We start from the raw sequence: 27,978 nt of genomic DNA, 5'->3' as shown, positions 1-27,978 counted from the left end.
CACAGATCTGTAATACCGCCAGCACTTCTGTAACAGCACGGATCTGTAATACCACCAGCACTGTACTGTAACAGCATGGATCTATAATACCGCCAGCACTGTACTGTAACAGCACGGATCTGTAATACCGCCAGCACTGTACTGTAACAGCACAGATCTGTAATACCGCCAGCACTGTACTGTAACAGCACGGATCTGTAATACCGCCAGCACTATACTGTAACAGCACGGATCTGTAATACCGCCAGCACTATACTGTAACAGCACGGATCTGTAATACCACCAGCACTGTACAGTAACAGCACGGATCTGTAATACCGCCAGCACTGTACTGTAACAGCACGGATCTGTAATACCGCCAGCACTGTACTGTAACAACACGGATCTGTAATACCGCCAGCACTGTACTGTAACAGCACGGATCTGTAATACCGCCAGCACTGTACTGTAACAGCACGGATCTGTAATACCGCCAGCACTGTACTGTAACAGCACGGATCTGTAATACCGCCAGCACTGTACTGTAACAGCACGGATCTGTAATACCGCCAGCACTGTACTGTAACAGCATGGATCTGTAATGCCGCCAGCACTGTACTGTAACAGCACGGATCTGTAATGCCGCCAGCACTGTACTGTAACAGCATGGATCTGTAATATGCCAACAGTGTAAGACTGTACCACACTGCACTGTAACAGGAAACCCGTGAAGATCATTCCTCCCAGAATCATAACAATAGACCCATGCACTGTTCCTCACTGTACTGTAACGTGGGATCCATGCTTCCTGTACTCCTCAGTACTACAACAAGAGAGGCATGTACCTTACCACTCTATAACAGGAAATCCCTGCAAACTGTCCTTCACTGTACTTTAATAGGAGAGCCCTGTGCACTGCACTGTAACAGGAGACCAATGGAGATTGTGCCTTACTGTACTTTAACAGAAGAATCTGGACACTGTACCTCAACATATCCTATCAGGTGTGCGGTGTAGACTATCCCACACTGAAATGGGGGACACTTGCAGTCTGTTCCTAACTGCACCTGAAGACCTGTAATGCACTAGGAGACATATGCTGACTGGTCCTCTGTACTGTAACAGACCTGTGTATGGCATTCCTTACTGTACTGTAACAGGAGACCTGTGCAGGCTATTCCTCACCGTACTGTAACAGGAGACCCGTTCAGACTATACCTCAGTATACTGTAATGAGACACCCGTTCAGACTATTCCTCACTGTCCTGTAACAGGAGACCCATTCTGACTATACCTCAGTATACTGTAATGGGAGACCCGTTCAGACTATACCTCAGTATAACAGGAGACCCGTTCAGACTATACCTCAGTATAACAGGAGACCCATTCAGACTATACCTCAGTATACTGTAATGGGAGACCCGTTCAGACTATACCTCAGTATAACAGGAGACCCGTTCAGACTATACCTCAGTATACTGTAACAGGAGACCTGTTCAGACTATACCTCAGTATACTGTAACAGGAGACCTGTTCAGACTATACCTCAGTATACTGTAACAGGAGACCAGTTCAGACTATTCCTCACTGTACTGTAACAGGAGACCCATTCAGACTATACCTCAGTATACGGTAATGGGACACCCATTCAGACTATACCTCAGTATACGGTAATGGGAGACCCATTCAGACTATACCTCAGTATACTGTAATGGGAGACCCGTTCAGACTATACCTCAGTATACTGTAATGGGAGACCCGTTCAGACTATACCTCAGTATACTGTAATGGGAGACCCGTTCAGACTATTCCTCACTGTACTGTAACAGGAGACCCGTTCAGACTATTCCTCACTGTACTGTAACAGGAGACCCGTTCAGACTATTCCTCAGTATACTGTAATGGGAGACCCGTTCAGACTATTCCTCACTGTACTGTAACAGGAGACCCGTTCAGACTATTCCTCACTGTACTGTAACAGGAGACCCGTTCAGACTATTCCTCAGTATACTGTAATGGGAGACCCGTTCAGACTATTCCTCACTGTACTGTAACAGGAGACCCGTTCAGACTATTCCTCAGTATACTGTAATGGAAGACCCGTTCAGACTATTCCTCACTGTACTGTAACAGGAGACCTGTTCAGACTATTCCTCAGTATACTGTAACGGGAGACCCGTTCAGACTTCACCTCAGTATACTGTAATGGGAGACCCATACTGACTGTTCCTCATTGCAGTACAGAATTGTTGCAGTACAGGAGAAAGCCATTCGTCCCACCGTGTCTGCACCAGCTCTCCGAATGAGCTATTAACCTAGTGCCATTCCTCCACCTCATAATCCTGCACATCATTTCTGTTCAGATAACAGTCTAATTCCCTTTTGAATGCTTCGATTGAAATGTCTCCCCCACACTCTCTGGCAGTGTATTCCAGATCCTAACCACTCGCTGTGTGAAAAGGTTTTTCCTCGCGTCTCCATCGCTTCTTTTGCCAATCATCTTAAACCTGTGCCCTCTCCTTCTCGACCCTTCAACCAATGAGAACAGTTTCTCCCTATCTGCTCTGCCCAGACTCCTCATGATTTTGAATAACTCTATCAAATCATGTCTCAGCCTTAAGATAAAAGCAAAATACTGCGGATGCTGGAAATCTGAAACAAAAACAGAAAATGCTGGAAAAACTCAGCAGATCTAACAGCATCTGTGGAGAGAAAAACAAGAGTTAATGTTTGAAGTCGATGTGATTCTTCTTCAGAGCTTTGAGACGTTTTTGAGACCTTTGAGAGTTTCTTCAGAAGGGTGGAGACCCATGCAGACTGTTCCTCACTGTACTATAACAGGAGACCCACGCAGACTGTTTCTCACTGTATTATAACAGGAGACCCACGCACACTGTTTCTCACTGTATTATAACAGGAGACCCATGCAGACTGTTCCTCACTGTATTATAACAGGAGACCCATGCAGACTGTTCCTCACTGTACTATAACAGGAGACCCACGCAGACTGTTTCTCACTGTATTATAACAGGAGACCCATGCAGACTGTTCCTCACTGTATTATAACAGGAGACCCATGCAGACTGTTCCTCACTGTATTATAACAGGAGACCCATGCAGACTGTTCCTCACTGTATTACAACAGGAGACCCATGTGGTCTGTTTCTCACTGTACTATAACAGGAGATCCATGCAGACTGTTTCTCACTGTACTATAACAGGAGACCCATGCGGACTGTTTCTCAATGTACTGCATCGTAAGACAGACCCCTGTACAGTTTACCTCACTTGTGCTGTAACAGTACACTCTTGTAATCCGTACCTCCCTGTACTCTAACATAATATTAATGATTTAGATGAGGGAATTAAATGTAATATCTCCAAATTTGCAGATGGCACAAAGCTGGGTGGGAGGGTGAGCTGTGAGGAGGATGCAGATAAGCTTCAGTGTGATTTGGACAAGCTGAGTGAGTGGGAAAATGATGGCAGATGCAGTACAATGTGGATAAATGTGAGGTTATCCACTTTGGTAGCAAAAACAGGAAGGCAGATTATTATCTGAATGGCTATAAATTGAGAGAGGGGAATGTGCAACGAGACCTGGGTGTCCTCGTACACCAGTTCCTGAAGGTAAGCATGCAGGTGCAGCAGGCGGTAAAGAAGGTAAATGGTATGTTGACCTTCATAGCCAGAGGATTCGAGTACAGGAGCAGGGATGTGTTGCTGCAATTGTACAGGGCCTTGGTGAGACCACACCTGGAATATTGTGTGCAGTTTTGGTCTCCTTATCTGAGGAAGGATGTACTTGCTATAGAGGGAGTGCAGCGAAGGTTTACCAGACTGATTCCTGGGATGGCGGGACTGACATATGAGGAGAGATTGAGTCGGTTAGGATTAAATTCGCTGGAGTTCAGAAGAATGAGGGGGGATCTCATAGAAGACTATAAAATTCTAACAGGACTAGACAGGGTAGATGCAGGAAGGATGTTCCCGATGGTGGGGGAGTCCAGAACCAGGGGTCACAATCTGAGGATACGGGGTAGACCATTTAGGACTGAGATGAGGGGAAATTTCTTCACCCAGAGAGTGGTGAGCCTGTGGAATTCGTTAACACAGAAAGTAGTTGAGGCCAAAACATTGTATGTTTTCAAGAAGGAGTTAGATATAGCTCTTGGGGCGAAAGGGATGAAAGGGTACGGGGAGAAAGCAGGGGCAGGCTATTGAGTTGGATGATCAGCCATGATCATAATGAATGGCGGAGCAGGCTCGAAGGGCCGAATGGCCGACTCCTGCTCATAGTTTATATGTTTCTATATTTCTCGGTCAGCCATGTAGACTTTCTCATACTGAATTGTCACAGGAGATCCATGCAGATTGCTCCTCACCACTGCAATGGGAGTCTCTTATGCTCTGTACCTCACTACTGTAACGGGAGATCCATGTAAGGTGTCCATCACTGTACTCTAACAGGAGATCCCTGTACACTGTACTATAACAGGAGATCCCTGTACACTGTACTATAACAGTAGACCCCTGTACACTACTATAACAGGAGGTCCCTGTACACTGTACTATAACAGGAGGTCCCTGTACACTGTACTATAACAGGAGATCCCTGTACACTGTACTCTAACAGGAGATCCCTGTACACTGTACTATAACAGAAGATCCCTGTACACTGTACTATAACAGGAGATCCCTGTACACTGTACTATAACAGGAGATCCCTGTACACTGTACTATAACAGGAGATCCCTGTACACTGTACTATAACAGGAGATCCCTGTACACTGTACTATAACAGGAGATCCCTGTACACTGTACTCTAACAGGAGATCCCTGTACACTGTACTATAACAGGAGATCCCTGTACACTGTACTATAACAGGAGATCCCTGTACACTGTACTCTAACAGTAGACCCCTGTACACTACTATAACAGGAGATCCCTGTACACTGTACTCTAACAGGAGATCCCTGTACACTGTACTATAACAGAAGATCCCTGTACACTGTACTATAACAGGAGATCCCTGTACACTGTACTATAACAGGAGATCCCTGTACACTGTACTATAACAGGAGATCCCTGTACATTGTACTATAACAGGAGATCCCTGTACACTGTACTATAACAGGAGATCCCTGTACACTGTACTCTAACAGGAGATCCCTGTACATTGTACTCTAACAGGAGATCCCTGTACACTGTACTATAACAGGAGATCCCTGTACACTGTACTATAACAGGAGATCCCTATACACTGTACTATAACAGGAGATCCCTATACACTGTACTATAACAGGAGATCCCTGTACACTGTACTATAACAGGAGATCCCTGTACACTGTACTATAACAGGAGATCCCTGTACACTGTACTCTAACAGGAGATCCCTGTACACTGTACTATAACAGGAGATCCCTGTACACTGTACTATAACAGGAGATCCCTGTACACTGTACTATAACAGGAGATCCCTATACACTGTACTATAACAGGAGATCCCTGTACACTGTACTATAACAGGAGATCCCTGTACACTGTACTATAACAGGAGATCCCTGTACACTGTACTATAACAGGAGATCCCTGTACACTGTACTATAACAGGAGATCCCTGTACACTGTACTATAACAGGAGATCCCTGAACAATATACTTCAATGTATCATAATGCGTGAACCATGTAGAAGGTCCCGCACTGTATTGTAATGGGAGCTCATTGCATATGTTCCTCACTGCATCATAACATGAGACCGGTGCAGACTGTACTGCTGTGTGCTGCAACAGGAGACCCATGCAGGCTGTTCCTCACTGTATTGTAACAGCAGGTGCTTATGCAATGTCCCTCAATATAATGTAACAGGAGACCCAGGCAGAGTGAACAGCAATGTACCAAAACAGGAGACCGCTGTACACTGTCCCTCACTGTAATATAACAGGGGACCCAGGCAGAGTGAACCGCACTGTACTGTAACAGCAGAACCCTGTGTACTGTCCCTCACTGTAATATAACAGGGGACTCAGGCAGAGTGAACCGCACTGTACTGTAACAGCAGAACCCTGTGTACTGTCCCTCACTGTAATATAACAGGAGACCCAGGCAGAGTGAACCGCACTGTACTGTAACAGCAGAACCCTGTGTACTGTCCCTCACTGTGATGTAACAGGGGACTCAGGCAGAGTGAACCGCACTGTACTGTAACAGCAGAACCCTGTGTACTGTCCCTCACTGTAATATAACAGGGGACTCAGGCAGAGTGAACCGCACTGTACTGTAACAGCAGAACCCTGTACACTGTCCCTCACTGTAATATAACAGGGGACCCAGGCAGAGTGAACCGCACTGTACTGTAACAGCAGAACCCTGTGTACTGTCCCTCACTGCAATATAACAGGGGACTCAGGCAGAGTGAACCGCACTGTACTGTAACAGCAGAACCCTGTGTACTGTCCCTCACTGTAATATAACAGGGGACCCAGGCAGAGTGAACCGCACTGTACTGTAACAGCAGAACCCTGTGTACTGTCCCTCACTGCAATATAACAGGGGACTCAGGCAGAGTGAACCGCACTGTACTGTAACAGCAGAACCCTGTGTACTGTCCCTCACTGTAAAATAACAGAGGACCCAGGCAGAGTGAACCGCACTGTACTGTAACAGCAGAACCCTGTGTACTGTCCCTCACTGTAATATAACAGGAGACCCCTGTACACATTACCTCACTGAAATGTAACATGAGACACCTGTACATAGTGCCTCACTGCAACAACTAGGAGGCTACTCTACACTGTCCCTGACTAATAACTTGGGAGACCCCTCCATACTGTCCCTCACTGTAATAACTCGGAGACTGCTCTACACTGTCACTAACTGTAATAACTAGGGAGACCCCTCCACACTGTTCCTCACTGTAATAACTAGGAGAGCCCTCTGCATTGCCTCTTACTAATAACTGGGAAATCCCTCTACACGGACACTCACTAATAGCTAGGTAAACCCCTACATTGTCCTTCACTGAAATTACTAAGAGAGCCCTCTACACTGTCACTCACTGTAATGACTGGGAGACCCCTCTACACTGTCCCTCACTGTAATAACTGGGAGACCCCTCTACAATGTCACTCATTGTAATAACTGGGAGACCCCTCTACACTGTCCCTCACTGTAATAACTGGGAGACCCCTCTACACTGTCACTCACTGTAATAACTGGGAGACCCCTCTACACTGTCACTCACTGTAATAACTGGGAGTCCCCTCTACACTGTCCCTCACTGTAATAACTGGGAGACCACTCTACATGGCCCCTTACTGTAATAACTAGGGGATCCCTCTACACTGTCACTCACTAATAACTAGGAGAGCCCTCTACACGGTCACTCACTAATAACTAGCAGGTCCCTCTACACGGTCACTCACTAATAACTAGCAGGTCCCTCTACACGGTCACTCACTAATAACTAGAAGACCTCACTACACTGTCCCTCACTGTAATAACTTGGAGACCCCTCTACGCAGTCCCTCACTGTAATAACTAGGAGATCCCTCTATACCGTCCCTCACTAATAACTAGGATGCTCCTCCACACAGTCCCTCACTGTAATAACTAGGAGACCCCTCTAAACAGTCCTTCACTGTAATAACCATGAGACCCCTCCACACTGTCCCTCACTGTAATAACTAGGAGTACCCTCTATACTGTCCCTCACTAATAACTAGGAGATCCCTCTACACGGTCCCTCAATAATAACTAGGAGGCCCCTCTACAGTGTCCCCCACTGTTCTGAAGCAATTTGTCACTCTTCACATTTTGATTTCTGGATGAGTTGGCTCGAGAACTTACCCTGACGAAGAAAACGTGAAACGCCTGCTGGATCTTGGTGGTGGACAACGGGACATCAATAACAACAAAGTTCACACTGGCTCCAACGATGCCCTTGGACCCCTTGTATTCAATGCGGTAGGTCACCTGGTAGAAACAGCACATTTCAGCAATCTGGGCTGCAGTATAGCAACAGCAGCTCACCGTCATAAAGCATCTTTACTGCAGTAAAACACCCCAAAGCATTTCACAAGAAACTTCTTGGAGAATAACGGACAATGAGCCACAGAAAGAGACATTAGGACATTAGGCGCCAAAGAATATTGTTCAAAGGGATAGGTTTGAGGAAGCATCGTAGGAGAGGAAAGAGAACAAGTGGTCACAGTCTCAGGATATGGGGTAGGCCATTTAGGATGGAGGTGAGGAGAAACCCTTTCACTGAGAGTTGAACCTGTGGAATTCTCTACCACAGAGGCCAAGTCACTGAATATATTTAGGAGAAACCAGGTAGATTTCTGGACTCTAAAGGCATCAAGGGGTATGGGGAGAGAGCGGGAGTAGGGCTTTGAGATAGAGGATCAGCCATGATCAGATTGGATGGCAGAACAGACTCAAAGGGCTGAATGAGCTACTCCTGCTCCTATTTTCTATGGAGCTTCACATCCAGGCAGCTGAAGGGTTGGCTCCCATTGTGAGGTGAAGGAAATCGGGTATGGACAAGGGGTCAGAAGTGGAGGAGCGCAAAGATCTCAGAGTGCTCTAGAGCTGGTCAAAGTTACAGAGATAGGGAGGGGGTGAGAGCACGGAGGGATTTAAACATAGGGATGAGGTTTGAAGAAGAGAATTACAGAATGGCAACAGGTCAGAGATTTTGGAATGAGTGAGGCTGTGGATGGATTTGAACATGAGGATGAGATTTTGAAGCTAACGGGAATTATAGCACGGGAGGAGGTTACATAGATAGAGAAGGATGAGGTAATGGAAGAATTTGAACACAAGGGATTTAATTGCAGGTTAGAGAGATAGACAGGGACAAGAGTATGGAGTGATTTGAACACACGGATGAGTATTTGAAGATGCCAAAGAGAATTATAGTGAACTTTACTGTACTGTAACAGGACACCCCTGTACATTGTCCCTCACTATAATTTAACAGGAGACCAGGGTAGAGGGAATCACACTGTACTGTAACAGGACACCCCTGTACATTGTCCCTCACTGTAATTTAACAGGAGACCAGGGTAGAGGGAATCACACTGTACTGTAACAGGACACCCCTGTACATTGTCCCTCATTGTAATTTAACAGGAGACCAGGGTAGAGGGAATCACACTGTACTGTAGCAGGACACCCCTGTACATTGTCCCTCACTGTAATTTAACAGGAGACCAGGGCAGAGGGAATCACAGGTTACAGGGATACGAATGAATGAGTCCATGGAAGGATTCAAACACAGGCATTGCAGGAAGATCAATGAGTAGAAAGATGACGGATGAACCAAAGTTGTTGTGAGCCACGATACAGGTAGCAGAGATCAGGGTGACCACACAGGCAGGAGCAGGTCAAGGGTATGGCTCACCGACTTCATCTTCTCCAGCACAATTAGAGATGGGGAATAAATGAACGGTGTAGTAAATGGAAGAAAGCTGTAGTTTGCAGGGCGATATCAATGGATTGGTCAGGTGGGCAGAAAAGTGGCAAATGGAATGTAGAAATATCGAAAAATGTAGAAGAGCAGGTCATTGTGGCATTGGAACTGGACATTGAAGAAGCACTGCATAGAAGTCATTAAGATGCGTGCTGTCAAAACTTGGATCAAAGAGATTCTCCCTTTCCTCCTGCTCAGATTTACAGATGGTTGTATTCAGAATTCTGGAAATATTTGCCCTTTCCAACTGGACATTGGTGTGAATATCAGATGTGCTCCCTCTGATCAGTAATTCTCACTAGATTGCATTCCGACTAGTTTGAAGTTTGAGTAGCTTCAGCTGACAGTTTACGAGCTCGAGGCTGAACTACAGACACTGCGACACATCAAGGAGGCAAATTAACTGGATTTTTTTTTTTAACCAGGAGGCAGCCACACCTCTTAGGACAGGGTCTTCTGATTTGGTCGGTGGTCAGGGACAGGAGAGTGTGAATGCGAGTGAGTGGGGCTCAGGGCAGGAGCAGAGGAACCTCAGCCTTTACAACTGTCCAACAGGTATGAGGTTTTTTTCAGCTTGTTTGGATGAGAGTGGGGGCTGCAGGGTGGATGAGCTAACTGCTCGTGGCACCGTGGTACAGGAAGCCATTCAAATGGGGAGAGCAAAAAGGAATGTAGTGGTAGTACGGGGAAGTATAGTCAAAGGGATTGACACCATTCTCTGCGGCAAGGAGTGTGAATTCAGACGGCTGTCTTGCCTGCCCGGGACATATACTTGGGGCTGGAGAGGAACTTGCAGTGGGAGGGGGAGGACCCAATCATTGTGGTCCACGTAGGTACCAACAACATAGGCAGGACAAAGGAGGTGGTCCTGTATAGTCAGTATGAGGGCCCAGGCGCCAAATCATGAAGCAGAACCTCAAAGCTCATAATCTCTGGATTATTACCTGAGCCACGAGCAAATTGGCATAGGACAAATCAGATTAGGGAGACGAATGCGTGGCTCAAAGGCTGGTGTGGGAGAAATGGGTTCCGGGTCGTGGGACACTGGCAACAGTACTGGGGAAAGTGGGATCTGTACCATTGGGACGGTCTACGCCCGAACCGTGCTGGGACTGGGGTTCTTGTGAGCCATATAACTAGGGAAGTAGAGAGAGTTTTAAGCTGAATAGTGGGGGCAAGGGTTCAAATGTGGGAAGATGCGGTAAATCAAAGAGCAGGGACAAGACAAAACAGAAAGGTATTATTACGGGAAATGAAAAACAGACTGTGACAAGAAGGGATAGAGAATACAAATCGAACAGTAAATCAGCAGACGGAACTAGAGGCTATAAAAAGAATAAAAGGATAAAACTAAAAGCTCTGTATCTGAATGCACACAGCATTCAAAACAAAACAGATGAACTGAGAGCGCACAGAGGAATAAATAATTATGATTTGATAGCCATTACGGAGACATGGCTGCAGGGGGACATGGAGTGGGACCTGAATATTGAAGGATATTTAGGAAGGACAGACTGTGAGGAAAAGATAGCAGGTGGCTCTGTTAGTGAATGATGGTATTAGCACCATAGAGAGGGATGACCTAAGTTCAGGAAACCAGGATGTGGAAACAGTTTGGGTAGAGATGAGAAATGGTAAAGGCAAGTAGTCACTTGTGGGAGTCATGTACAGGCACCCTAAGAATAACCACATGGTAGGGTTGAACATAAAGGAAGAAATAATTGAAGCGTGATAGAAAGGTAAAGCGATAATCATGGGAGATTTTCATTTACATATAGACTGAAAAAGTCAGACGGGCAAAGATAGCCTAGATGACGGATACGTTGAATGTTTTCAGGATAGTTTCTTAGAACAGCATGTTCTGGAACCAACCAGACAGCAAACTATATTAGACCTGGTATTGTGCGATGAGATGGGAGTAATTCATGATCTCATAGTGAAGGCGCCCCTAGGTAGCAACAACCACAGTATGATTGAATTTTACACTCAGTTTGAGGGTGAGAGAAGTGGGTCCGAGACTAAATTGTTTTAACTTTAGGGCAATTATGTGGACATGAAAGCTGAGCTGGCTAAAGTGAATTGGCCAATTAAGTTAAGGGATAGGTCAATAGAGATGCAGTGGGTCATATTTAACGGGATATTTCAGAATGCACAGAATAGATAGATTCCAACAAGTAAGAAAAAGTCCAAGAGGCGGACACACCATCCGTGGTTAACTACAAAGGTTAAAGATAGTATCAAACTTAAAGAAAAAGCATATAATTGTGCAAAGACAGATGGAAGGCCAGAAGATTGGGCAGAATATAAAAGACAAAGAATGACTAAAAGACTAATAAGGAGGGAAAAATTAAGAGTATGAGAGAAAGCTAGCCAGAAATATGAAAATAGATAGTAAGAGTATTTATAAATATTTAAAAAAAGAAGAGTTAACAAAGTGAGCATTGGAACTATAGAAAATGAGTCTGGAGAATTGATAATGGAAAACAAGGAGATGGCAGATGGATTGAACGGGTATTTTGCATCAGTTTTTACTATAGAGAATGCAATTAACATCCCAGAAGCGCTTATAAACCAGGAAATGGAAGTGGAGAAGGAAGTCAGGACAATTACAGTCACCAGGAAAGTGGCACTGAGTAAATTGTTGGAGCTGTGGGCTGACAAAAGCCCGGGTCCTGATGGACTCCATCCTAGGGTCTTAAACAAACTGTCTAGTGAGACAGCTTTTTGTTTTTGTCTAGTGAGATAGTTGGTGCATTGGTTTTGATTTTCCAAAACTCCCTAGATTTGGGGAAGGTCCCATTAGATTGGAAGATAGAAACTGTAACTCCATTATTCCAAAAAGGGAGACAGGAAGTGGGAAACTACAGGTCAGTTAGCTTAACATCTGTCATAGGGAAAATGTTAGATGCTATTATTAAAGAAGTTACAGCAAGGCACTTGGATAAGCTCAAGGTCATGAGGTAGAGTCAACATGGTTTTGTGAAATGGAAATCATGTTTAACCAACTTATTGGAGTTCTTTGAGGAAGTAGCAAGCACTGTGGATAAAGGAGAACTGGTGGATGTACTGTACTTAGATTTCCAGAAGGTATTTGATAAGATGCCACATCAAAGGTTATTGCGGAAAATAAAAGCTCATGGTATAGGGGGTAACATTGGCATGGATAGAAGATTGGCTGTCTAGCAAGAAGCAGAGAATAGGCATAAATGGGTATTTTTCAGGTTGGCAAGATGTAACGAGTGGTGTGCCATAGGGATCAGTACTGGGACCTCAGTTGTTTACAATTTATGTAAACTACTTGAATGAAGGGATTGAAGGGATGGTTGCCAAATTTGCTGATGACACAAAGATAGTTGCTGCCTGGGCTGGAGGGTCTGAGCTATGAGGAAAAAATGGATAGGCTGGGGTTGTTTCCCTTGAAGCAACGAAGGTTGAGGGGGGATCTGATAGAGGTGTATAAGATTATGAGGGGCATAGATAGGGTGGATAGGAAGGCACTTTTTCCATTAGTAGAGGGGTCAGTAACCAGGGGGCATAGATTTAAGTTAAGAGGTAGAAGGCTAAGAGGGAGTTAGGAAGAAATGTTTTCACCCAGGGGGTGATGGGAGTCTGGAACTCACTGCCTGAAAGGGCAGTTGAGTCAGAAACTCTCATAACATTTAAGAAGTATTTAGATATTCACTTGCGTTGCCATAGCCTCCAGGGCTGCGGGCCAAGTGCTGGAAAATGGGATTAGTATAGTCAGATCTTTGTTGACCAGCGTGGACATGATGGGCTGAATGGCCTCCTCCTGTTCTGTAGACGTCTATGAGAGATAGGAAAGTAAGTTGTGAAGAGGGCATAAGGAGGCAAAAAAACAAATATAGATAGGTTAAGTGAGTGGGCAAAGATCTGGCAGACGAAGTATAACGTGGGAAAATGCGAAACTGTCCATTTTGGCAGGAGAGTAAAAAAATGTATATTATCTAAATGGTGAGAGAGATTGCAGAACTCTGAGGTGTAGAGGGATCTGGGTGTCCTAGTGCATGAATCACAAAAGGCTAGTGTGCAGATACAGCAAGTAATTAAGAAGGCTAATAGAATGTTATCATTTATTTCGAGGGGAATTGAATACAAAAGTAGTGAAGATATGCTTCAGTTGTACGGGGCACTAGTGAGACCACATCTGGAGTACTGGGTACAGTATTGGTCACCTTATTTAAGGGAGGATGTAGATGTGTTGGAAGCAGTTCAGAGAAGGTTTACCAGACTAATACCTGAAATGGATGGGTTGTTGTATGAGGAAAGGTTAGACAGACTAGGCTTGTATCAGCTGCAGTTTAGAAGAGTAAGAGGCGACTTGATTGAAACATATAAGATTCTGAGAGGTCTTGACAAGGTGGATGTGGAGAGTCAGGAGTCTGTAGATGGAGAGGATGGAGAGTCATGAGTCTCTTACTGAAAAGGTGTTGGAAGCAGAGCCTTTGGATATTTTTAAGGCAGATGTAGATAGATTCTTGGTAAGCAAGGAGGTGGTAGGTTATTGGCGGTAGGTGGGGTGCAGATTTCAGGTTACTATCAATCAGCCATGATCTTATTAAATGGCGGCGCAGCCTCAAGGGAGTGAATAGCCTACTCCTGCTCCCTGTTCATACGTTCGTATGTAGTCCTGCCAATTGTGCTGAATTGGGGATGCATCCCTTTTGAAAGATCAACGGTCCGAAAGCCTCTTGGGAATTTTCTTTCAGATAGTATTGACGCAGCGTTCCTTTTTTTAATTCATTCATAGGATGCGCCATTGCTGGCAAGGCTAGCATTTATTGCCCATTCCTAATTGCCCTTGAGAAGGTGGTGGTGAGCTTCCTGTGAACCACTGCAGTCTATGTGCAGTCCTGCTAGTGAGGGAGTTCCAGGATTTTGACCCAGTAACAGTGAAGGAAAGTCAATATATTTCCAAGTCAGGATAGTGAGTGGTTTGGAGGGGACCTTCCAAGTGGTGATATTCCCATGTGTCTGCTGCCCTTGTTCTTCTAGATGGTAGTGGTCATGAGTTTGGAAGGTGCTGTCTAAGCAGACTTGGCGAGTTCCTGAAGTGCATTTTGTAGATGGTACACATTGCTCCCTGGTGGTGGAGGGAGTGAATGTTTGTGGATGGGGTGCCAATCAAGCGAGGTGCTTTGTCCTGGATGGTGTCCAGTTTCTCGAGTATTGTTGGAGCTGCACTCATCCAGGCAAATGGGGAGTATTCCATCACACTCCCGACTTGTGCCTTGTAGATGGTGGACAGGCTTTGGGAGTCAGGAGGTGAGTTACTCGTCGCAGGATTCCTAGCCTCTGACCTGCTCTTGTAGCCACAGTATGTATATGGCTGGTCCAGTTCAGTTTCTGGTCAATGTTAACACCCAGGATGTTGATAGTGGGGGATTCAGCGATGGTAATGCCATTGAATGTCAAGGAGAGATGATGATATTCTCTCTTGTTGGAGATGATCATTGCCTGGCACTTATGTGGTGCAAATGTTATTTGTCACTTGTCAGCCCAAGCCTGGATATTGTCCAGGTCTTGCTGCATTTGGACATGGACTGCTTCAGCATCTGAGGAGTCGCGAATGGTGCTGAACATTGTGCAATAATCAGCCAACATCCCCACTTCTAACTTTATGATGGAAGGAAGGTCATTGGTGAAGCAGCTGAAGATGGTTGGGCCTAGGACACTACCCTGAGGAACTCCTGCAACGACGCCTTAGAGCTGAGATGACTGACCTCCAACAACCACAGCCATCTTCCTGTGCGCTAGGTATGACTCCAACCAGTGGAGAGTTTTCCCCCTGATTCCCATTGACTCCAATTATGTTAAGGCTCCATAATGCCACACTTGGTCAAACGCTGCCTTGGTGTCAAGGGCACTGACTACCACCTCACCTTTATACACGGATCACAGGTAAGGAAATGGGGTTAGGGGAAGGAAAATTACATCCTTATATCTAGATGCTCGTTCTGTGAGACATTAATACCTTTTAAAGGCATGACCTAAGTCACCGAGTGAAGCAAAGCTGTCTTACTCCCACAGACCCCCACCCCGATACCTCTGAAAGAAAGACTTGCATTTATATAGCTTTTTTTCATGACCACTGGGTGTGCCAAATTGCTTTCCAGCCAACGAAGTACTTTTTTGAAGTGTAGTCACTGTTGTAATGTAGAAAACAGGGCAGTCAATTTGCATGCAGCAAACTCCCACAAGCAGCAATGTGATGACCAGATAATCGGTTTGTTTTTCTGATGTTGCTTGAGGGGTAAATATCGGCCAGGCCACTGGGCTCTTCTCCAAAAGAGCGCCACGGGATCTTTTACGCACACCGGAGCCTCGATTTCACGTCTCGACTGGGAGATGGCACATCCGACAGTGCAGCGCTCCCTCAGTACGACACCAGAGGATCAGCTTTGAGTTTGGCCCTCATGCTCTGGGGTGGGACTTGAACCTGGAAACCTGAGACCTCAGAGGCAGGAGTGCTACCAGCTGAGCCATAGCTGACACTCAAAGATCTTCATTTCAACTCTGCATCTATGGAGTGCCTCTAATCAGATGTGGAAAAACTGTGGGATTGGGGAGTGGGGGCGGGTGGGTCGATTCTGGCTGCTCTGCTGACTATGTAACATCTGGTTTCAGTTAGCATTGATGAACAGTCTTGGAGGACGCTTACTGCCTCTCGGACCTGAACATGATGTTTGGCTGGGGAAGAGCCATGTGACGAGAGTGGGATGACAGCCACTCTCACAGAACCCAACAGCTTCCATCTTACTGAAATTAGCCAGCAAATTTGGATCAGTGTAAGAGTTCCTTCTCGCCTTGCCAGGCCTCTCTTGGAGCAAGTCAGCACAGAGTCAGTGGCAGCTTGCCCAGTGCACGATGTACACCATTAACTTTTAGATCAGACTTGATTAACAGTCTAATAGAATGATGAATCTGCCCATTTGCTGAATATTTTTCATTAGCTAAAAGCCCAGATGTCTGTGTTTTGGGGACTCTTCTTGACATATATTAACGATTTAGACTTGAGCGTGCAGAGCACAATTTCAAAATTTGCAGATGACACAAGCCGTGAGGAGGACAGTGTCAAATTTCATGAGGACAGAGACAGACTGGTGGAATGGGCAGAAACGTGTCAGGTGAAATTTAACGCAGGGAAGTGTGAAGCGATTCATTTTGTTTGGAAGAACGAGGAGTGGCTATAAAAAAATAAGGGGCACAATTCTGAAGGGGGGATAGAAGTAGAGAGGCCTGGGGGTAATAACGCCAAAAATCATTGAAGGTGGCAGGGCAGGTTGACAAAACAGTTAATAAAGCATACAGGATCCCGGGCTATGTAAATATGGGCTTAGAGTACCAAAACAAGGAAGTTATGATAAAGCTGCTTAAAACACTAGTTTGGCCTCAACTGGAGTATTGTGTCTAGTTCTGGGCACCACACTTTCAGAATGGATGTGAAGGAATTAGAGAGGGTGCAGAATAGATTCACAAGAATGGCTCCACAGATGAGGAATATCAGTTACATGGATAGGCTGGAGAAGCTGGGGCCATTCTCCTTCGAGAAGAGAAGGTTGAGAGATTTGATAGACATATTCAAAATCATGAGGGGTCTGGACAGAGTGGATAGGGAGAAACTGTTCCCATTGGTGGAAGGATCAAAAACCAGAGGGCACAGATTAAAAGTGATTGACAAAAGAAGCAACAGCGACGTCAGCAAACACTTCTATTTTTACACTGAGTGGTTAGGATCTGGAATGCCCTGTCTGAGAGTCTGGCGGAGGAAGATTCAATCAAGGCCTTCAAAGGAGAATTGAATAATTAACTCCAAACAAAGAAAAGTTGCAGAGCTACAGGTACAAGGGGTTGGAACGGCAATAAATGGGTTGCTCTTGCAGAGAACCAGCATGGAAGGATAGGCGGAGTGGCCTTATTTTGTGCTGTAACTATTCTATGGTTCTACAATGCGTTTGGAGAAGTCAAACAAGGCAAGGGAGTACACAATAAATGGTTGGATTCTGAGAAGTGTAGGGGAGCAGAGGAACCTTAGAGTGTATGTTCACAGATCCCTGAAGGTAGCAGGACAGGTAGATAAGGTGGTCAAAGCAGGCATACAGGGATGCTTTCCTTTACTGACCGAGGCCAAGGGTATAAGCTTGGGAATTCGAAGCACTGAGGGAGGAGGTGCAGTTCTGATGTTTCACAAAAAAGGAGCGGTCTGAGAGAGAGAGAGAGTCGGAGACCAGCTACGGGATGTGAGAACTGAAGCCCAGAAGTATTAACTCACTCAGCAGGCTAAGTGAGTTTTACATCTAATTGGGGGCAGTAGTTTAAAATGGTACCAGGGAGATATCAGTATTGGATTTAATTTATAGCTTAATTAGTTAAACAACTTAATGTAACTACAGATAATCGTTGAGTGATACTTTTAAAGCTAAGTTGTTACATAGAACACAGTAAAGACGACAGGACGGGTTGTGTGTTGCAGCAGTAGCACGTGGGCGCTGGTGTGTGACTCACAGCAGCCACATCTGCAGGTGGTGTCTGTAGATTGAGGAGCTTCAGCTCAGAGTTAATGAGCTGGAGACTGAGCTTTGGACACTGCGATGCATCAGGGAGGGAGAGGGAAAGTTACCAGGAGGCAGTCGCACCCTTTGGGCTAGATACTCCGAATCTGGTCCGTGGTTAGGGACAGGAGAGCGTCACTGAGAGTGAGGCAGGGATGGGGATCCAGGCGCTAGCGCTGGAGGAGCCTCAGTCCTTGCGATTGCCCCGACAGGTTCGATATTCTTGCAGCATGTGTGGATGAGAGCAGGGGCTGCAGGGAGCATGAGCAAACAGAGCAGAGCACTGTGGTGCGGGGGGGGCCACTAGACTGGTGCTGTTATAAGGAAGGCAGTTGTAGTACGGGACCGTATCGCTAGGGGGAAGAGATTTGGTTCTCTGCAGCCAAGAGGAGTCCAGAAGGCTGCGTTGCCTGCTCAGTGCCAGCGTGAAGGACAAGACCTCAAGGGTGGAGGGGAACTTGGAGTGGGAGGGGCAGGATCCAGTTGTCGTGGTCCATGTGGGTGCCAAGGACATAGGTGGAATAAGGAAGAGGGTCGACTGAGGGAGTATGAGCAGCTAGGAGTTAAATGACAAAGCAGAACTCCAAAGGTAATAATTTCTGGATTACTACCTGAGCCACAAGTAAATTGGCATAGAGTAAATAAATTCAGAGAGTTGAATGTGTGATCAAAGACCAGTATGGAAAAAATGCGTTTCCACTCTTGGGGCACTGGCACCAATGCTGGGGAAAGAGGGAGCTGTGCCACTGGGACAGTCTTCACCCAAACTGCGTTGGGAGCTAAGTGCTGGTGAATCATTTAACTAGGACTATAGAGAGGGTTTTAAACTAAATAGTGTGAGCGGAGGGTCAGGGTTCATGTGAGAGAAGATTTGGAAAAGTTAAAGAGCGAGGATAAAGCAATGGTAGTGAGGCAGTGATGTGGGTAGTGAGGTAGTGATGTGGGTAGTGATAACCAGAGTGTGACAGGAAGGGCAATGACAAGGATATGAAGACAGAGTTGGGTAAAATGGACTGGGAAAATAGGTTGTTAGAATCAAATCTTTTAAAACTGTATTTTTATTTTAAAGTATGGAAAGACATTGCATTATCTGGATATTTGGATTCTGACCTGGAATTATTTTTTTTTTTTAAAAAGATCATAAGTTCACCTTGGAACTGTCAAAAAACATGCCTTTTCCAAGGAATCACCTGACCAGCATGGTACTTGAAGGGAAGGAGCTGCTTGTTTTGAGCTGCAATCACTTTAATTGATGGGGGGGAAAAACTGGTAAAGGCAAAGGCAAGTGGTTTACTGGAAATCACATGGCAGGGTCTAGCTTTAAGTTATGAGCCTGTTGTTTGTGAACTCAGTCTTTTGGGGAATAAACTAAGGGAGGGCCAGCTACCCTAAGTGGCTCTCTCCCTGATTTGCCTGAAATTCCGTGTGTGGCTATCAGTCCACAGTCAGAGAATTCTCATCTGCGTATAAGCTGTCTGCATTTGGACCTGAAAGGCTGGGACAAAGAGGATTGGTCCGGCCCTATTTACGTCCATTCCCTGGCTCCTTTGGAAAGAATGTCCTGACCACCAAGGTGACAAGTGAACAGTCTTCACACGAGGGGGGGCACCAGATCGAAAGCATCAGAACACTGCAAACTTTATCCTTTTCTTACAAAGTTTTCCCAACCGTCCACCTCTCCTGAGACTTCTTGTGTGTCTTGTTTATCTGTGCGTGTGTGTGTGCTGGGAATTTTTTTAAAGGGGTAGATAGTTATACTTCCATATTACAATTATGTATTAACCAGTTATTGCAACTCATTAAAAAAGTTTTGTTTTACAACAGATCAATCATTCTGAGTTCATTGGAAGAAGCCTGGCTAAAGTCTCTTTTATTCTGGGTAATAGTGGCGAAGGTAAATGATCAGCCATTTTGGTCAGTGACTTAAACTTTTAAACTGATGGTACAACCTGCGGAGTAGTGGGGCTCGATCAACAGCACACTCTTCCCAAAGTTAGAAGAGATGCAATGCTAGGCACTAAAGGAAACGTTTCATAGCCCTCAACCCATCGGGGAAGAAAGACTCTACCGAAAGGATGCACCTTCTGTGACTGATTAAGGAAGTTAAATGCAGTACCAAATTGATACAAAAGGCGTACAAACGCTGTGAAGATTAGTGGTAGCCTGAAGACTGGGAAAGCTTTCGAAACCAGAAAAGGATGACTGAACAAATAATGAAGAGGGTAAAGTTGAAGTATGAGAGAAAACTAGTAAGGCATATAAAAACAGAAAGTAAAAGCTTCTACAAGCATACAAAAAGGAAAAGGGTAGCTAAGGTGAGGACTGGTCCCTTAGAAGATAAGGCCTTCTTTATCAAATGGCCAGCCTGGTGCTGCAGAATGAATGTGTGTGTATTCCCCTTGTTGGACAATTGGAAATTTGGAAGTCAGTATCCTGACATGTTCAGTCAGCATTCACTTTAAATGGAAGTACTGAGGGGAAAGGAACTGGAAATTGGTAGAACAAAACTAAAGAACGCTGCAGAGTGCTCATCGCTTGCTATCAATTTTGAAAAGGGGCTGCAGGTGCGAGACTCATTCCAAATAAACTACCTCGTGTCGAGTGGTTAGAGTTTTCATTTTGGAAAGGGAGTACGGAGATTTATTTATAATAAATTAACAAAAACATCTTACTTATAGACTCCAAGTCAAGAGATTTAACATATGACATATATATTTCAAATATATATATATATACACACATATATATAAAGAATATACGAGCTATTTATATACACACATGTAAAGTCTTTGATATTTTTCCTACCTTATCAACTAAAGGAAACCTTAAAAAAATTCAACACAAATAAAGGAGGTAATGTAACTATGTGACTGCATCTTCGAATAAAGGAGTACAAATGATAAAGGAGCGCCCGAAAGTCAAAAAGTAGCCCCGATAATCTGCACCTAAATTCTGCATTCTCCGTATCTTTCCCAGTGTTTGTTCCCTTACCTCTGACACCACGTTCATACATTTGTTATCCTCCACAAACGGTAAGTATGCAACTTCTCCATTTTCAGGTCTAATTTGCACCTGTAACACAAGAACCACCAGAAAGTGAAAGATACACTCGATCCACTCACTTCCCCATGCCGTGCTGAGCATTCAGACACAAACTTAGGCAAAATGAGAACGGAGCACAAAATACAACACAGGTTAGGAACAGAGCAAAGCTCCCTTGACTGTCCCCATCAAACACTCCCAGGACAGGTACAACATGGGGTTAGATACAGAGTAAATCTCGCTCCACACTCTCATCAAACACTCCCAGGGCAGGTACAGCATGGGGTTAGATATAGAGATAATCTCGCTCCACACTCTCATCAAATACTCCCAGGGCAGGTACAGCACGGGGTTAGATATAGAGTAAAGCTCCCTCTACACTGTCCCATCAAACACTCGCAGAGCAGGAAAAGCACAGGGTTAGAAACAGAGTAAAGTTCTCTCGATGCTGTCCCCATCAAACGCTCCCAGGACAGGTATTACATGAGGTCAGATACAGAGAAAAGCTCCCTCTACACTGTCCCCGTCAAACACTCCCAGGGCAGGTACAGCACGGGGTTAGATATAGAGTAAAGCTCCCTCTACACTGTCCCATCAAACACTCGCAGAGCAGGAATAGTACAGGGTTAGATACGGAGTTAAGTTCTCCCGACGCTGTCGCCATCAAACGCTCCCAGGACATGGGGTCAGATACAGAGAAAAGCTCCCTCTACACTGTCCCCATCAAACACTCCCAGGACAGGTACAGCATGGGACTAGGTACAGAGTAAAGCTCTGTCTACACTGTTACATTAATCAGTCCCAGGGCAGGTACACCATGATGCAGACACATTAGTAAAGCTCCCTCTACACTCTATCAAACATGGACAGTGACAGCAACATAGTGGTAATGTTACTGGACTGAGTAATCCAGATGTAGCTAGTGGAAGTTAAATGAATTAATTCAATCTGTCCAGAATAAATGCTACTCTCACTCATAATGGCCATGTGCCTGCTGCATAACTGTAAAAACCCACTGGGTTCACTAATGCACTTCAGGGAGGAAATCTGCCATCCGTACCCAGTCTGGCTTATATGTGAATGCAGACCCAAAGTACTTATGGGTGACTCACCACCACCACTGGACTAGCCATATAAGTACTGAGGCTGCAAGAGCAGGTCAGAGGCTGGGAACCCTGCAGCGAGTAACTCACCTCCTGACTCCCCAAAGCCTGTCCACCATCTACAAGGCACAAGTCAGGAGTGTGATGGAATACTCCCCACTTGCCTGGACGAGTGCAGCTCCCGCAACACTCAAGGAGCTTGACACCATCCAAGACAAAGCAGCCCCGCTTGATTGGCACCACATCCACAAACATTGACTCCTTCCACCGCTGTCGCACAGTAGCAGCAGTGTGTGTACCATCTACAAGATGCACTGCAGGAACTCACCAAAGGCTCCTTCGACAGCACCTTCCAAACTCTCGATCACAGGCAGAGAGAGTGAGACAGGCAGAGAGAGAGAGAGAGAGAGAGAGAGAGAGAGAGAAAAAGAAATCCTCATCTCTGTCTTAATTGGGAGACCCCTTATTTTTAACTTCTGTCTCCTAGTTTCTGGTCTCTGCCACCAAAGGGAAATATCCTATCATCATCCACCGTCAAGCCCCCTCAGGATCTTCTTTATCTCAATAAGATCACCTCCCAGTTTTCTGCACAGCAATGGTTACACACCCAACCGGTTCAACTTCAAAAGTTTTGACAGTCCGTTGCTGAAAGGACTTTACCCTGCTTGGATTAACTGCAGATCCACTGACTTTCCAAAAACAATTGCATTATCATGCTCCATTTCCAGTTTCATTTATGCCTTTTTTTTCAACGGAAGAAGTACTTAACAGCAAAGGTTTCTAACGAGAAATATTAGTACTAATAAAGTGGCTTACTTCAACTACTTTGCATGGAATCACCAGACTTTTCAGTGACCTCAATGTGCTGCCATCCTGGGACCTCAAACAGGTAGAACATTAATACTCCCCGACCTTACGTCAATCTTCACCACTGAGTGAATCTAGCTAACATTTTAGCCAATCTGTTCCACGCACTGTTGAGGTGTAACACCGCACAGTTAAATGAAACCACAACTCATACTTTTATTAAAGCTTCTTGTGACTGGTACAATTCCTTCAGACTGAACATTATTACCACTTGCGGCCTCCAAATTCTGTGTCATGTGTCATTTTATAGGATCCTGCTGCACCACTTTGAGCAGTTCATCGCATAATGGTATTCTGAGGCACAACTGAAAAACCAGCTAACTGTTTCCCAAGTCTCCCTGTGATTCATTCTCCTCCTATCGCCGCTCCGATTCGGTGTGCTGCTGTGGCATCCAGATCTGCTGAAAGTGCTTTAATCCTCATTCTGTCCACCATTCTTCCTATGTACTGACGCGTGTCTCCAGAATGTCAGCGATCTTGAGATGCCTCAACCATTCAGTGCTCCATTCTTTATGACACCACAGAATGTACCACTTGTACCATCAAGGCTGCTGGGAAAGACTGCTTCCCCGGGAATTTATTTCAAGGCCGGAGACATCTGCTCCTAATGGTATAGCTTCCAACCTCACAGCCTCCCAACCCATCAGCTGTGTCACATTACAATTTACACTTGCTTTTATCCATTCTTCACAAAAACTACTTAGATTCTTTTTATTATTTGTTCATGGGATGTGGGCAGCACTTACTCCCTATCCCTAATTGCCCTTGTTCAAGAGTCAACCACATTGCTGTGGGTCTGGAGTCACATGTAGGCCAGGCGAGGTAAGGATATTAGTGAACCAGGTGGGTTTTTACGACAATCGACAATGGTTTCATGGTCATCATTAGACTTTGAATTCCAGATTTCTACTGGATTCATCTGCCATGGTGGGATTTGAACCCTGAATCTCTGGAATACTAGTCCAGTGACAATACCACTATGACACCGCCTCCCCTTCTTAAAAAAAAAATCACTCTTTCATTTCACCATGTATATTCTTATCATATTTTGCACATTTTCAAACGTTCCCCCATTTCCCTACTTTTCTGTTCACTGGAAGCATTTTTACATTCAATTTTGCACTTTTCCCACTGCCACACATTTTCACCCGATTGTCACGGTTGCTTCACGCTTTTTCACTCTAAGTTCACCGCAGCCTTTTCACACATTTTTCATAATTTCAAATGTTGATGTTTTCCTCACTTTATTGCTAATTGGAAACATTTTCACACACATGACGCAGTAACTTCACTCGCGCACTTTTGACCCTGTTTTCGCAGTTCTTTCACACTGATCCACTCTTTTAAATTTACCAGGCATTTTCGCACATGTTGCACATTTTTACACATTTCCAGGACACACAACTTGCACTTCTTTCACTCCTGCACTTTTGACCGTTTCTTCACGATCCTTTGCGATCTTTGAATCTAACTTTTTTCCCCCCCCAATCATTTTTCACATGGTCAAATTTCCACTGTTTCTTCATATTTTTTCACTCTTTAATTTTACCATGCATATTTTATCACATTTCAAATTCTTTCACACTTTCCTATTCATTAGAAGCATTTTTATGCACATGTTGCACTTCTACACTTCCACAATCTTTGACCCAATTTTTCTAGTTGTTTCACAGTTTTTCACTCAAATTTAACAAGCATTTTTCTCACAATTTGTACATTTTCAAATTTGCAGATGTTTCCTGACTTCATTCTTCACTCGAAGTATTTTACACACGTTTTGCACTTTGACCCTTTTTCACTGTTCCTTTACACCTTTTTACTCCATGAATTTACTAAGCATTTGTTCTCACCTTTTAGACATTTCCAGATGTTCACAGATTGTCCTGACTCTTTTGCTCATTGGAAACATTTTGCACTTTGCGACAGACAGAGGGAGAGTGAGTGTTCCAGGGAAAGAGAGGTAAGGAAAGAGAGAGATAGGGAAATGGAAAGACAGAGGTAGGGAAAGGGAGGGAGAGAGAGAGGGAGAGAGAGAGAGAGACAGAGAGAGAGAGAGAAATGGAGTGAGCGAGAGAGAGAGAGAGAGAGATGGAGCAAAAGCAAGATGAGGCAAGAGTGAGAAGGGGAGAGAGAGATAGGAGATGGGGAAAAACAGAGTCAGCGATGGACAGAGACAATGTCAAGATGGAGATTAGAACTGCAATCTTTTAACAACAGAGAAGCCTTACCTTTTCCTGAATGGTAATATTCGGGACCTGTAAGACAAAAGAAAATGATGATACCGAGATAAATCTTAGGACTAGAGTCAAAACCCAAAGCACCCCCTGCAACATCCTGATGGGATATGAACTTCCCTATAAACATCAGCTCAGCTAAAACTCTGCTGCCTGCATCGTAACTCGCACTTAGTCCTGATCAGCCACCGGCCATGCACTGCCCCATGTTAACTTCCTAACTGGATTTAATTATTGAAATCAACATTTTCTGATCCCTCCACGCTTCACCCTCCCTATCTCAGTAATCTCATCCAACCCGACACCCCAACCACAATGTCCTCGACCTCCAAAACTGGAGAGTGGGTACGCCCGATTTTCATTGTACCACTCTCAGCTGCCTGGGCTCCAAACTCTGGAATTCTCTTCCTGAACCTTGGCCAGCCTCTATTCTCCTTGAAGGAGCTCCTTAGAACATGCCTTTTGAAACAGACCTGTCCAGGCAGCCCTCCAAATGATTTGTCGCCAGAATCTGTTTGATAACAATCCTGAGAAGTGCCTTAGGAAGTTTTACTATGTTAAAGGCACTATATAAATGCAAGTGGGTTTGTTATTGAGGAAAAGTAATATAACCTCTGCCTTACCGATAACAGGCCAAATCCGTTAAAGTATGATTCTGCATCCAGGGCAGGCAGCATACCGCAAGTGGCATTCAGATCTCCAACAGTCCGGGTACACCTGGAACTATGGTCCTGCAGGTAACCTAGACAAACATTTAAACAGCAAAATTTTTCAATCTCACGTGAATTTATGACCCCAGCCGGTGTTAATTGCTGCGCAAACCAAATCCCAGAGGGAAACTTGGCTTACAGGTCATAGCCTTTTTTTTTAGTATGCCAAAAGCAAGAAGACAATGTACCGATCTCAGCAGTAAGAGGTCCGGTAACACTTCAGGGGTTTTGAAAATTAAAAGCAAAAAGTTTTATTAACAGGAATAAAAGAGAACTTAAGCACACACGATTATAGTTGCGCAATGAAGGTTAGTCTTACAAAACATTCATCAAAAAGACTCTCTACTCGGTCAGACCCACAAGTAAACACCTCCAGGGAACACTCCTTAATACGTGTTAACTCTAAAGAAATCCAGTAATATTACACAAGGTAAACTGCTGTAGCTTCAATCAAAGCATACCACATGACCTCCACCCTCATCCACTCTGCGTTGGAATTCATTTCAGAATAAAACTGCTTGCTGCAGCCCAATGTTTTTCTGGCTTGAATGCATGGTTGATTCAAACTGCACCTCCTCCCAGCCCAGAGCTAACAACACCCAGCTTAGCTCCAGCTATCACTATACTAAGCTCTCCACAGTAATTCTAAAATACTTTTTTTTTTCCCCGATTCCATTGTTCTCGCACCTCTTTGAAACTCAAATCCTTCCAAATATAAAATCTTTTATGTCTCTATCTTGTCTTTGCTTTTGGGTCAATGAAAAATAATACCCCACTATTATTTACCTAAGAAACTCCTTCAAGATGCAAAATGTTTCTTTGTACCTCTGACTCCCCTTTGATAGTCAAACAAACTCTCAATTTATCTAATTAGACCTAACCTATTTACTTGTGCGTCAAGTTAACACCTCTATCCTTTTCATGTCTTAAACCCACCCCCAGACAACCTGACTCCTATTAATCTCTGCCCAGCTTAACTAAATCACTCTCTCTCTCTCTCACATGCACATACACACACACGCAGCCTTCTTTAGAAAATAACACAATATTCCCCAAAAATAATTTTTAAAAACACATCCATTCTCACATCATCAAGAAATAGCTGAAGGCACTAGATACCACAAAGGCTATGGGCCCTGCCAACTCTGGCAATAGCACTGAAGACTTGTGCTCCATAATTAGCGACGCCCTGAGCCAAGCTGTTCCAGTACAGCTACAACACTGGCATCTACCCATCCATGTGGAAAACTGCCCTATCTTAAAAAGCAGGACAAATAGAACCCGACTAAGTGCCACCCCATCAGTCTGCTCTCAATCATCAGAAATGTGATGGAAGGAGTCATTGACAGTGCTATCCAGTGGCACTTACAGCGCAATAACCTACTCAATGATACTCGGTTTGGGTTCTGCCAGGGACTCTCAACTCTGAACTCATTACAGCCTTGGTGCAAATATGGATCAAGGGCTGAACTCAAGAGGTGAGGTGAGAGTGACTGCCCTTAACATCAAGGCTGCATTTGACCCAAGTGTAACAACAAGCAGCCCTAGCAGAAGTGAAGTCAATGAAAATTGGGGAAAACATTCACTGGTCATACCTAGCACAAAGGAAGGTGGCTGTTGTTGTTGAAGATCAATCATCGTAGTCCCAGGACACAGTTCCTCAGGGTAGTATCCTAGGCCCAACCATCTTCAGCTGCTTCATCAATGACCTTCCCTCCATCATAAGGTCAAAAGTGGGGATGTTCGCTGATGAGTGCACAATGTTCAGCACCATTCACGACTCCTCTTATACTGAAGCGGTTAGTGTCCATATGGAGCAAGACCTCGACAACATTCAGGCTTGGGTTGATAAGTGGCAAGTAATATTCATGCCACACAAGTGCCGGGCCATCTCCAACAAGAGAGAATCTAACCATCTCCTGTAGCTCAGAGGCTTGGAATTCAACAGGGAGTAATGCACCTCTTGACTATCCAAAGCCTGTCCACTATCTACAAAG

The 27,978-nt window shown here is 44.8% G+C and overlaps 1 protein-coding gene across 1 annotated transcript in view; it reads right to left on the bottom strand.

The window, feature by feature from the left end:
* Positions 1 to 27,978, bottom strand: part of LOC144671660 (tectonic-3-like) — a 210,394-nt gene that overhangs the window by 45,241 nt on the left and 137,175 nt on the right. The window contains 4 exon segments of the mRNA XM_078533666.1: positions 7,829 to 7,954; positions 21,017 to 21,097; positions 25,266 to 25,292; positions 25,895 to 26,013. Coding sequence (XP_078389792.1) covers positions 7,829 to 7,954; positions 21,017 to 21,097; positions 25,266 to 25,292; positions 25,895 to 26,013 — 353 coding nt within the window.

Source organism: Cetorhinus maximus, chromosome 33, assembly GCF_964194155.1.
Source record: "Cetorhinus maximus chromosome 33, sCetMax3.hap1.1, whole genome shotgun sequence".
In the NCBI taxonomy this organism is placed as follows: domain Eukaryota; kingdom Metazoa; phylum Chordata; class Chondrichthyes; order Lamniformes; family Cetorhinidae; genus Cetorhinus; species Cetorhinus maximus.
The sequence above is the reverse complement of the archived record's forward strand: the minus strand, read 5'-3'. Positions and strand labels throughout refer to the sequence as shown.